Source organism: Elephas maximus, chromosome 7 (assembly GCF_024166365.1).
Source record: "Elephas maximus indicus isolate mEleMax1 chromosome 7, mEleMax1 primary haplotype, whole genome shotgun sequence".
NCBI classification, from domain to species: Eukaryota; Metazoa; Chordata; class Mammalia; order Proboscidea; family Elephantidae; genus Elephas; species Elephas maximus.
This window is the reverse complement of record NC_064825.1, coordinates 111,213,581-111,226,480: the sequence shown is the minus strand read 5'-3', so window position 1 is coordinate 111,226,480 and position 12,900 is coordinate 111,213,581. Positions and strand designations below refer to the sequence as shown.

Below are 12,900 nucleotides of genomic sequence, written 5' to 3'. Positions count from 1 at the left end.
CTGTTCCACAGTTGGCCCCGGCCTTGTTCTGGCTGATGATACTGAGCTTTTCCATTGTCTCTTTCCACAGATGTAGTCAATTTGATTTCTTTGTGTTCCATCCAATGAGGTCCATGTGTATAGTCACCGTTTCTGTTGGTGAAAGAAGGTATTTGTAATGAAGAAGTCGTTGGTCTTGCAAAATTCTATCATTCGATCTCTGGCATTGTTTCTATCGCCAAGGCCATATTTTCCAGTGGCTGATCCTTCTTCTTCATTTCCAACTTTCGCATTCCAATCGCCAGTAATTATCAATGCATCTTGATTGCATGTTCGATCAATTTCAGACTGCAGCAGCTGAGAAAAATCTTCTATTTCTTCAACTTTGGCCTTAGTGGTTGGTGCGTAAATTTGACTAATAGTCATATTAACTGGTCTTCCTTGTAGGCATATGGATATTATCCTATCACTGACAGTGTTGTACTTCAGGATAGATCTTGAAACGTTCTTTTTAATGATGAATGCAACACCATTCCTCTTTGAGTTGTCATTCCCAGCATAGTAGACTATATGATTGTCTGATTCAAAATGGCCAGTACCAGTCCATTTCAGCTCACTAATGCCTAGGATATTGATGTTTATGCATTCCATTTCATTTTTGATGATTTCCAATTTTCCCGGATTCATACTTCGTACATTCCAGGTTCTGATTATTAATGGATGTTTGCAGCTGTTTCTTCTCATTTTGAGTCGTGCCACATCAGCAAATGAAGTTCTCGAAAGCTTTACTCCATCCACATCATTAAGGTTGACTCTACTTTGAGGAGGCAGCTCTTCCCCAGTCATCTTTTGAATGCCTTCCAACCTGGGGGGCTCATCTTCCAGCAGTGTATCAGACAATGCTCCACTGCTATTCATAAAGTTTTCACTGGCTAATGCTTTTCAGAAGTAGACTGCCAGGTCTTTCTTGCTAGCCTGTCTTAGTCTGGAAGCTCAGTTGAAACCTGGTGGTTTCAAACTGCTGACCTCTTGGTTAGCAGCCGTAGTACTTAACCACTATGCCACCAGGATTTCCACACACATGAATAAAATATATGTCTATAATAGGTAAATCTGCACCTGCGTTGTGCCTTTGCTAACCTTGAGCTTCTCATAATTCAAATTCATCTAAGTTAAGAAGTTTTGGGAACTGTACTGATGAGGTATAATTCCCTCTGATGTAAGTGTCTTGTTGAGATCAAAGGTGGAGTTGTGGTTTGTCTAAAAAGGGATGGCTTTTCAATTGCCATTACTTCTGATATAGGACAGAACACCTATATAACTCAATGTTTGGATCAAGACAAGAAAAACAATTCTTGCTTTTAAACAGGCAGAATTTAGAACAGCAATCACTCATAAAAGTATTACAGGGTCCACTGGAGTGAAAAAAAGATTCATGAAAAGGAAAGAAAAAAAAATCAGACCAGTTCATTTTGTGGGGATACCAGTTTCTTACGACCCACTTTTCCTTCCGACCCTACCACTCGGAGTTAGGTCAGGTCTCAAAGGTAAAGAGCACAGTCCTCCAGACTCCATGTCTGCTCGAGACCTCAGATATCAGCAGCAAGTTAGGGGGTCTGCAGGCCCCTCACATCTAACCTGTTAACTCCCACAGCTCCCTGAGTTTCTAGAATTTGCTAAAATGACACACAGGACTCAATTCCACTTTTATTACAACAAAAAGGATCAAAATGAAGATGCATATAAGGAAACGTCTGGATTTGTCATTGACTGCTAACCTAAGGGATGGCAGTTTAAACCTACCTAACAGCTCGTGGAAGAAAGACCTGGCAAACTGCTTCCGTAAACATCACAGTCAACAAAACCATGTGGAGTAGTTTTACTCTGTAAGACATGGAGTTGCCATGAGTTAGAGTCAAGTGGACTGTTTTTTGAGGGGAGGAGAGTTCTTAACACCCACATTGTAGGTTGTTAAGGAAGAAAAAACAGCTAAGTTGTGCACGAACTTCTGCCCTACAGAAACTATACAGTCATAAATACGTGTTGATTGAAACCATTAAGTTTGTGTAAATTTGTTATGCAGCGTAGAAAACTAATATATCCATTGATACAGAAGGCTGTCAACTTTGAGTGGGACCCAGTATAGGAAAGGGCTCCATGGCTGGTCCAGGTTGTAGAAGTGTCAGTGGTGAGATGAGTCACCATGTGGAGCTGATGTTAATCCTAGTGGGAGAATAACAGTGCAGGTTCCTAGGATGCTGGAGCAAGTCCATGCTATCTACAATAAAGAATTTCATGCCCTTTGAGAAATAATTCCTGTCATCTTAATGGGTTGTGGTAGAGACTGGCAAGAGTTAGTTTGAGTGTCAGGAAAACACAGAAAGCATAATTTGCTCTAACTGGGGTGACATTGGGAGCAGTGGAACTAAATACAGACAGAATGCTCCTTAGGGTTGAGGACAGTGAGACTTTGCCTCACTTATTTTGGGTATATTATCAAGAGGGACAGATCCCTGGAGAATGACATCATGCTTGGTAAAGTAGAGGGCCAGCAAAAAAGAGAGAGACCCTCAATGAGATGGATTGACACAGTGTCTGCAACAATGGCATCAAACATACCTATTACTGTGAGCACGGCAGAGGACAAAGCAACATTTTTTTTCTGTTCACTATGAGCCAGAAGTGAATTGAGGGCAACTAACAACAACAGAATTAATTAAGCTACTTTTTTTTTTGAAATTTAAAAAGGTGTGGACATCAAGAGATTTTATGATTCCATTATACCACTATAATCTTGGAAAATGTAAGCCCATGTTTTGAAGAGACAAAAATTAATTTCAATTGAGTGGATCAAGGGTTTATAAGGATAATGATGATTATTTTATGTTAAATTGAAAAGCTAGAATGCAGTTTGCTTTGTCTATACATCCCAACATACACACACAGAAAAGTCACTCAACAAATTTCAGCAGCAGTTATCTGAATTGTTGCATTTCAGCTAATTTTTATTTTCTTTTGTGTTTTACTGTAGTTACCATATATTCTAAGTCAATTGGCATATTTTATTTAATTGATTTTTTTAAAGAAATTCACAAAACACGTTTGACGTGGCATTGTTTCCAGTGATTTGGAGGAAATTATATTCTTCCAGAATGGCTCATGGGAGAGTATTTCATCTAATTGATGGGTTTATGTTCTGAGAATAAACATTTCAGTAAATATTCTCTAGTGTCTAAATTCCCAAGGCTCTGGAAGCATACATAAGCCTTACATTTTGTTCATAGAGGTCAGATTCTAATCCTCTCTGTCTCTTTCTTTTTCTGTGCTCTCTTGAGTTTTTCTGGGTATTAAGAAAGGAAAATCATATCCCTGGAAAATTCACTGAAATCTATTGTGGACTCCTGCTGTATTTACCTACTTAATATTTTTAAGAATGCTTGAATTCTGAGTGGGGGCTGTCCTGGAGAGTGTTAGTAATAGGACCTGGATCTTCAGATGAACTGTCTTCAGGTTGGGTGATGTATCCTGTGTTATCTTTCAGAAGTGCATGGGGGGCTTTGAGGTTCTGCAACCTTTGAAACAAGGAACTCCCTGTGTTATTCTAAATGTCATATTATCTACCAGGTCCATGTACCTGCAGATTCAGGTTGCTAAACTCTACTCCCTTCCTCCTTTCCTGAGGTGTCATTCTGAATTCTTCTTTGAAACTATCCATCATATGCCTGACATAATATAGGCACACTGAAAATATAGTTAAAATCAAAAAAATCAAAATGTGGATATGTTCTCAAAACCTCACTATATTGTAAAGAAAAGATTACTATGCATAAAAGAATCATGAACATAATATATCATAAAATTTAGTTTTCCTAAAGGTAATGTCTGGAGGTATGTAGAGAACATGGAAAATATTTCCGGATTAAAGAGAGAACGTTTCCTTGTGGTATTCATTTTGATATAATGTTTTATCTGTTACAAATGCTGCAGTAGTAGACCAGAAAAGAGACTTTTCAAAGTAAAAAGAATAATAAAATAAGCAAATGAATGAATGAGTATGTGCTGTTGATGAGGGCCTGAGACTATTGGCATCACTGCAGATGGACAAATAGTGGGGAATAGCTAGAGTTTAGGTAAATAGAGCAGAGAAAGTCAGATTTGTTGTGATAGGTAATAAGGAACAAGTGAGGTCTTCCGAGCCATAGACTCTCATAATAACCACAGTAATCCAGGGCCAGAGAAACTGATGATTTCACAGTGTTGGGTAAGATCACTATAGGGAGTTGGACTGTGCATCAGCTACCACAATACATCAGATGAGTGGTTGACATTTGATATCTCTGCTGTAGGAACCAACCTGAGATGAGGAAAGGAGGACCAGAGAGAGCCAGATAGTGATATGAAATCAAAGGGGAGAGTAGGGAAAATGTATTGAAGGGTAGGATTTGGTGACTTAAGCCTAAACAGGACAAAAGTCCAAATTGTACCCTCATGTCTATTGCTAGAAACTTGGGCCTTTCCTCTATTTCTAATCAGCTTTATAATAATATAAAAGTTTAAAAATCATATCAATTCATAACAACACTAAAAATTAAAAAAATGAGAAAGTGGGGAGCCTAGATTTATTGAATTCCACAACTATTACACTGAGTTAAGTATTTACCATGATTTTCCAATTTAATACTCTCACTGTTATGAGCTATGGATTATTTTATCTTTTTTTTTTTTTTTTTAATATTACTGGTAAAGAAATTGAGGCTCAGAAAATTTGAGTAATTCATTAAAGATCACATAGCTGATGGCAATTCTGAACCTGACATTAAATTTTTTCCAAAGCCCATCCTTTTTTCATTATGCTGACTCAGGGGCTCTTTGTCAATCTCCAGCCTATTCCTCTTCCTCATATAGGGAATACATTTTTTTTTTTTTTTGACTCAGAAATAATCTTTTAACTCTAAAGGATATAATAATCCCTTTCATCCTTGAGCTATACAAAAACACTGGCATGCTGTCTTCATTTATGGAATGCACATTAAGAATCTTTTATTAACCTGGAAATTTCAGAGGTGTGTTTCTTCTTGGTTACTTTTTATTATTATTATTGGATCATTCTATATTTTGATTATAAACTGTGGTTACAAGATATTTCATTTTCTTTCAAAATAACACATACAAAGATTACCTAAAAAAAAGATTATCACAAATATAACGTTAGTCAAAACCCCTGAAAAATAACTAAAAAAGTAGTATTCCTGTGAGTCAGAATGGACTGGTTGGCAATGAGCATATGACTATTGGTAAACGTGCTCTGGAAAATATGAAGAACATGGGGAAATACATCGTAACTTCCCCTCTGATTCAGGGAATCTATAAGCATTGAGGTAACCCTGGTGGAGTAATAGTTAAGTGCTATGGCTGCTTACCAAAGGTTTGCAGTTTGAATCCACCAGGCACTCCTTGGAAACTCTACGTGGCAGTTCTACTCTGTCCTATAGGTCTCTATGAGTAGGAATTGACTCGACAGCACCGGGTTTGATTTTGGTTTGGGTATGAGCATTGAATGAGATCATATTTCCGGTATTGTTCTCAGTTAAAAATAAATAAATAAATAATGGAGAGTTAAAAATGATGAGGAGGTGGACTACATGAGTATTCGAAGGGCATCAGATGACTAAAGAAAGGACTAAAATGAGAACGAAAACACAGGACTAAAAGAGCAATATGTCAAAAAAACGTAAGCTCATTGTTTTTACCAGGGTATTACACTAATTTTAGAACCCTAAAGTAATTGTTGTACATTCAGGAGAGAATCAAAGAATAACTTGTAGATGTACAAGGATATATCTCCTTTAAGCAGGTCTGGTGAAGCAGCGGCTAAGTGCTTGGGTGCTAACTGAGAAGTGAGTGGTTCGAACTCACAAGCATAACAGCAGGAAGAGATAGGGCAGTTTGTTTCCTTAAAGATTACAGCCTTGGAAAACCTGTGCCACCCATTCTACTATGTCCTTTAGGGTCACTATGAATAGGACTCGACAGCAATATGCAATCTGCATACCCCCTTAAACATCCATGCATTTTTTGCAAAATTCAAACAGTACTGTGAGCATTTACAAATGCTGTTTTCCTGAGCCAGGCTATCTCTTATGATTCTCAGTCTCAGTATTCTAATGATGGTGGTCTTAGGTCTCCTACGTCTCCTGATCTTACCTTTATAATTTTTCTTTTAGCACTAAATTTACACTCATTGTTTTCTTAGTGCTATTAACAAACATGAACTTTTAGAATGACAGAATGGTGAAATGCACATGTTTTCTGCAACTGCTATCCTGAAGAAAACTACTTAAGTTCTGTAACTCAAGAACAATTTCCTGGGTTCAAAATCCAGCTCATCACTGACTATACTGTGTAATCTCAAACAAGCTCCTTAACTTACATATACCTCAGTTTTCTTATGGAAATTATGGGGCTACTTGTTTTATAGTTTATAGTGTTACTTGGAGATGTAAATTAATTAATTAATACAAACTTTAATGTTTTAGCTCAATGTTTGAAATGGTAAATGTTATATAAGTATGTTATCATCATTAATATTGTTACTAATTTTTATTATCTTTACTTCAGAATTTCTCTAGCAACAATCATGGTGTTAACTGAAGGAAATCAGAGTACTGGAGCCACATTCATCCTCTTGGGCTTCTCAGAATACCCAGACCTCCAGGTGCCCCTCTTCATGGTGTTCCTGGACATCTACATAGTCACTGCGGTGGGGAACCTGGGCATGATTGTGATCATCAGAATCAACCCCAAACTCCACACCCCCGTGTACTTTTTCTTAAGTCACTTGTCTTTTGTTGATTTTTGCTGCTCCACTATAGTTACACCCAAACTATTAGAAAACTTGGTTGTGGGAGACAGAACGATGTCCTTCACAGGGTGCATCATGCAGTTCTTCTTGGCTTGTATTTTTGCAATTGCAGAAACATTCATGTTGGCAGTGATGGCCTATGACCGTTTGGTGGCAGTTTGTAACCCCTGCTTTACACCGTTTTCATGTCCCCAAAGCTCTGTGCATCATTAGTGGCCAGGCCCTATGCATGGGGTATAGTTGCTTCCCTGACACTCACTTATTTTCTTCTGGCATTATCCTTCTGTGTTTCTACTATCATAAATAACTTTGTCTGTGAGTACTCTGTCATTGTTTCTGTCTCCTGCTCAGATCCCTCTATCAGCCAGCTGCTTTGTTTTGTCATTGCCATATTCAATGAGGTGAGCAGCCTGGTGATCATCCTCACTACTTATATTTTCATTTTCATTACTGTCATAAAAATGCCTTCTGATGGGGGGTGCCGAAAAGCGTTCTCCACCTGTGCCTCCCACTTGACCGCCATCACCATTTTCCATGGGACTGCCCTTTTCCTCTATTGTGTACCCCATTCCAAAACCTCATGGCTCATCGTCAAAGTAGGATCTGTATTTTACACAGTGGTCATCCCCATGCTGAACCCCCTGATCTACAGTCTCAGGAACAAAGATGTGAAGGAGACTGTCAGAAAGTTAATGAGCCACACAATACAATCTTGAAGATTGATTTATTTCTGGAAAGAATTTGCTTTATGATGTTGAATAATGTTCAGGGTCCCTAGAAGAGATGCTAATTCAAATTACCTAGTCAATATACCCATCTAAATTTTACATCTATTGCAATATACCAATTATCCGATAATTTGATTTCTAGTCACTTGATTTTTTTGAATCTTTAGTAAAATAGTTTTGAATCATATGTGATGTGAATCAAGTGTAGTGGACTGAATAGTGTCTCCCCACAAAATACTCATATCCACCTAGAACTTCAGAATATGACCTTTTTGGAAATAGGGTCTTTGAAGACATAGTTAAGCTAAAGATTAAAATACAATCACACCTCCTTAAAATGAAAACTGATTGCCATGGAATCACTTCCCACTCATACCAACCCTATAGGACAGAGTAGAACTGCACCATAGGAATTCCAAGGCTGTAATCTTTATGGAAGCAGACTGCTACATCTTTGTCCTGTAGAGAAGCTGGTGCATTCAAACTGCCAACCTTTGGGCCGTGTTCTTAACTGCAGCTCCACCAGGAATCCTTCATACTCTCTTAGGCTGGGCCATAAATCCAGTGAGAATCTCATTATGAGAAGTAACCAAGGACACAGTCACATAGGGAAGAAGGCCATGTGGAGATGGGGGCAGAACTTGGAGTTATGCTGCTACAAGTCCAGGAACACAAGGAACCATCGGAAGCTGGAAGAGTCAAGGTTAGAATTTTCTCCTAATGCCTTCAAAGAGAGCATGTCCCTGCCAGTACCATGAATTCAAACATTTGGCTTCCAGAGCTGCAAACAAATTTCTATTGTTTTAAGCTACGAAGCTTGTGCTGATTTCTTTTGGCAGTCCTAAGAAACTAATACAATAAGTAAACATCAAACTGTAAAACTCAAATTCCTTGATTCACATATTGACATCGTAAATGATTAAAACACAAACAAAAAAACATTCTTCAATCCGACTTGAGCAATATGGGTGTCATAGTTACAGAGAAATTCTGAAAAATTATGACTGACTAGGGGTATGCATATAGAAGAATTAGCAATAAGAGTCTGGATGCACTATCCCTAAACTTCAACCAAGTTCTTTATTCCTTTTCCTCCAAGGCCACATACATGTTTGTTATTGTACAGGAAATGATGGTAAACATATCACTGAGTGTGAAGACAAAATGTTGATTTTTATGTGACGGTCCTGATGGGTAACCAAGGGAACAAAAATTAAAAATCATAATTATGAATCTCACAGTCTGATGTGTCAAACTCTCTCCTTCCTAACACCAGTAGCCTCTTAGTAACATCATTTTAGAAAGAATACCAGCTGCTAAAGACATAGAACCTTAAATGTTGATATCAACCTTCTGATATCATACATATCAGAGCAAAGAAACACACTGAAAGAGACAGAAAAGCAGAAAATGGACATGTAGAGGCAAATGTAAAATAACCAGCATGATAAGATATTAAAACATGTGTTGACTTAATGGATGAATGAGTTAAACCTACTAAATATACCAAAAAAAAAAAAACCCCATTGCCAGTCAAGTCAATTCTGACTCATAGCGACCCTATAGGACGGAGTATAACTGCTCCACAGGGCTTCCAAGGAGCACCTGATGGAATCGAACTGCTGACCTTTTGGTTAGCAGCCAAACTATTAACCTCTATGCCACCAAGATTGTTAAAAAAAAAAAAGCACCAGATCTTACCATCTTACCAATGTGATTTTAGCACTTAGCAGTGGTTTTTACGCCTCAATGTTTGTACGTGTCACCCAAGCTCCTTCTTAAATATGGGTATGATTGTGTTCCATTCCTAGGAATTCTGATTTGGGCCTAGGAAAGTTCATAACCTAGAATTCTAGGCAATTGTATTATAGATGTGGTAAGAATCTTTGATGTGAGAAATCCTGCCTTAGCTTAGATTTATTAATTCCATAGGACATTCAGTAATGTGCAAATAAAGCCTGGTAGGCAACTTCATGCTGCAAATTTTCTATGTGATTACAAGGAAATTTCAGTCATTAACAATGGTACAAAGAACCTGGCACTTGCCTTCATTAATTGGCTTGAGACACAGATGCTAGGGATTCCCCAGAGTTGGAGTCCCAAGGGCTGTAGAGGTAGACGTATTAGCTGCAGTGCTCCCGAAATACTCGGCTTACCGAGAAACAGGACAGTGGTGGCCTGTTTCTCTGCAGCAGGTGAGTTGCCTCAGGTTTTTTAATGAACCAGTGAAAATATTATTTTCCTGATGTGATAACTGTGGTCTTCTCTGATTTTTCTTTCAATATTGTCACTGTAACTGCTAAGTCCGAGCCCCACCATATTAAAGAGAGAAGTTAATATGGAAATATTTATCTTTATTAGCCACTGACAGCAGTTTCATGAAAAAAAAACAGAAAAAGCTTTCTGTTTAAAAATAGATATTTATCCTTATCCTCTTTATAATGCACCTAAATTGGTATATAAATTTTTCTAAGAATTGAGTTAACAAGTTATAATTCATATGCAAACATAAATTTCTAGTTAGTCCTGTTATAACTCTAATTTGATAAATCTTGGAACCGCTCAAATATATACATACATGCATGTATACATGAGTGCATGTGTGCATGTACACATGTATGTGTGCATTTACATATACATATATATTTATCAGCTGCTGTTGAGTCGATTCCAATTCATAGCAACCCTGTAGGACAGAATAGAACTGCCCCATATGATTTCTAAGGCTGTAAATCTTTATGGAAGCTGACAAGTATATCTTCATCCCATGGAGAAGCTGGAGTTTTGAATCGCTGACCATTCAGTTAGCACCCGAGCACTTTAACAACTACTCTACTCAAACCAAAACTGAACCCATTCCCATCCAATTGATTTGGACCCATAGCAACCCTATAGGACAGAGTAGAACTGTCCCATAGAATTTCCAAGAAGCAACTGGTGGATTCAAACAGCCCATCTTTTTGGTTAGCAGCCAAACTCTTAACCACCGTGCCACCTCTACTCTACCAGGGCTCCTCATATATATATATATTTATTTATTTACATAAAATATATATATAAAATAAACATATTATACGTATGTTTTTTTTTTTTTTTTTATATATAATGCCTGGGTTGTAACAGAAGATAAGCCTTACATCAAGCTAAGCCATAAACCCTAATAAAGTGGGCACTCCACTCATGTCAAAAGGAAGTCATTATCCCCCTTAGCCTCAACCACTGGACGATCAAGATATTCGAAAGGAGTAGTAGCCTTCATGGAATAAAAAGTGCTAATGAAATTGCACTGCTTTTTTCCTAGGTTCTTTAGTATTTTATTTTCTCCTTAAAATACAAGCATATTCCTTTAAATATTTTAATTGATTTGAGAATACAGGCAAAATATAGCAGCAGTATATTTTATTCTTTGAGACAAACATTCTACATTTTTTTCACAGAATCTTGCTAGCTTATGTACTGTATGTATGTACTATATGTATGTATGTATTTGCTTAGTGTCAGTTATGTGCATTTGATGGTACTATGCAAGGTGTGCATGCAAGAAAAGAGCTAACCTACGTGTAAATATAACTCCTACACACTCAATATCACAAGTATTTCTATGGAAACCCATATTCTAATATTTCAAAGGGCAATGGAAATTCATAAATGTTTTAGACTTCAGCTTGGTTTGGCATACAAATAGCAGCTATTTGCATAAGGCATGTTCCTCATGGAAAGAACTAGTTCCAATAACTCTTTATTCTCACTTTCTTTTCTCTACCATAACAAAACATATTTGTCATTCACCCCCATAAACCTTCTCCTTTGACAGGAACAACACTCTCCTCCCACCCCTTTCCCTTCAAAGGAAGTATGGTGATGGCTGAAAGAAACCTGAGTGTGGAGACAACCTTTGCCCTCTTGGGATTCACAGATTACCCAGAGCTTCAGATTCCTCTCTTCCTTGTGTTTCTGATCACGTACATTGTCACCGTGGTAGGGAATCTTGGGATGATAGTGATCATCAAGATTAACCCCAAATTTCACACCCCCATGTACTTTTTCCTTAGTCACCTTTCTTTTGTTGATTTTTGTTACTCCTCTATCGTTACTCCAAAGCTGCTTGAAAACTTGGTCATGGCAGATAAAAGCATCTTCTACTTTAGCTGTATGCTCCAGTACTTCCTGTCCTGCGCTGCAGTGGTGACTGAGTCCTTCCTGCTGGCAGTGATGGCCTATGACCGCTTTGTGGCCATCTGCAATCCTCTGCTCTATACAGTGGTCATGTCACAAAGACTCTGCGTCCTGCTGGTGGCTGGCTCATATCTGTGGGGGATGTTTGGCCCCTTAGTACTCCTTTGCTATGCTCTCCTTCTAGACTTCTCTGGACACAATGTAATCAACCACTTTTTCTGTGAGTATACTGCTCTCATAGCTGCCTCTAGCTCTGATAAACGCATTCCTCACCTTCTGCTTTTTGGGTTTGCCACCTTCAATGAGGTGAGTACACTACTAATCATTCTCACTTCGTATGTTTTTATTTTTGTGAGTGTACTAAAAATCCGATCTGCCAGTGGACGTCACAAAGCCTTCTCCACCTGTGCCTCCCACCTGACTGCCATCACCATCTTCCACGGGACCATCCTTTCCCTCTACTGTGTGCCTAACTCCAAAAACTCTCGGCAGACAGTCAAAGTGGCCTCTGTATTCTACACAGTGGTCAACCCCATGCTGAACCCCCTCATCTACAGCCTGAGGAACAAAGATGTGAAAGATGCCGTCTGGAAGTTAATAGGTGCAAAAGTCCTATTTCACTGACCCAAACTCAAAACACGGTTGGGGTCCCAATGAGCAACTGACCAGAGCCTACAATGCTTCTAAAATCTGTAGGATGTATTTGTACAAGATGTTTATGAATGTTTGTCATGTTAATATACTGTGAACTGAGAAGTTCAAATCCCTTGAATATGCCAAAGAAGTTTAATTCTGGAGTGAACTCCACAGGATTTTGATCCATGGAGTATCTATCTGCTTCTTCAAATTTTCTGAAAACTAACCAAATACTGCAAATCACAATAAAGACAAATAACAATAATAATAATGTGATACTATTATTAATAATAATGTATTTCTTTGATGCTTTTCATGTGACAGACACTGAGTTAAGTTTTGAAAAACTTTATCACATTTAAGACCCAAGTAATTACATAACATAGCATACTATCAATATCCTGTTTCACATATGAGGAAACAAAAACTCTCAGAGGTTAAATTCCTCAATACTATATACCCCAATGGTTAAGCACTCAGCCCTAACCCAAAGGTCAGTGGTTCAAACCCACCAGTGGC

The 12,900-nt window shown here is 38.1% G+C and overlaps 1 protein-coding gene and 1 pseudogene across 1 annotated transcript; both read left to right on the top strand.

Annotated features, from left to right (window-relative positions):
* Positions 1-6,616: 6,616 nt before the first annotated feature.
* Positions 6,617-7,557, top strand: LOC126080357 (olfactory receptor 5D13-like; annotated as a pseudogene).
* Positions 7,558-11,424: 3,867 nt separating this feature from the next.
* On the top strand, positions 11,425-12,369 carry LOC126081041 (olfactory receptor 5D14). Its single transcript, XM_049892452.1, has one exon. It carries the CDS (start codon positions 11,425-11,427, stop codon positions 12,367-12,369), a length of 945 nt encoding a protein of 314 aa, XP_049748409.1.
* The last annotated feature ends 531 nt before the right edge of the window (positions 12,370-12,900 follow it).

What these genes read in the sequence shown, in the direction of transcription:
- LOC126081041 (XM_049892452.1), top strand. Translation starts at nt 11,425, where the DNA reads ATGGTGATGGCTGAAAGAAACCTGAGTGTGGAGACAACCTTTGCCCTC.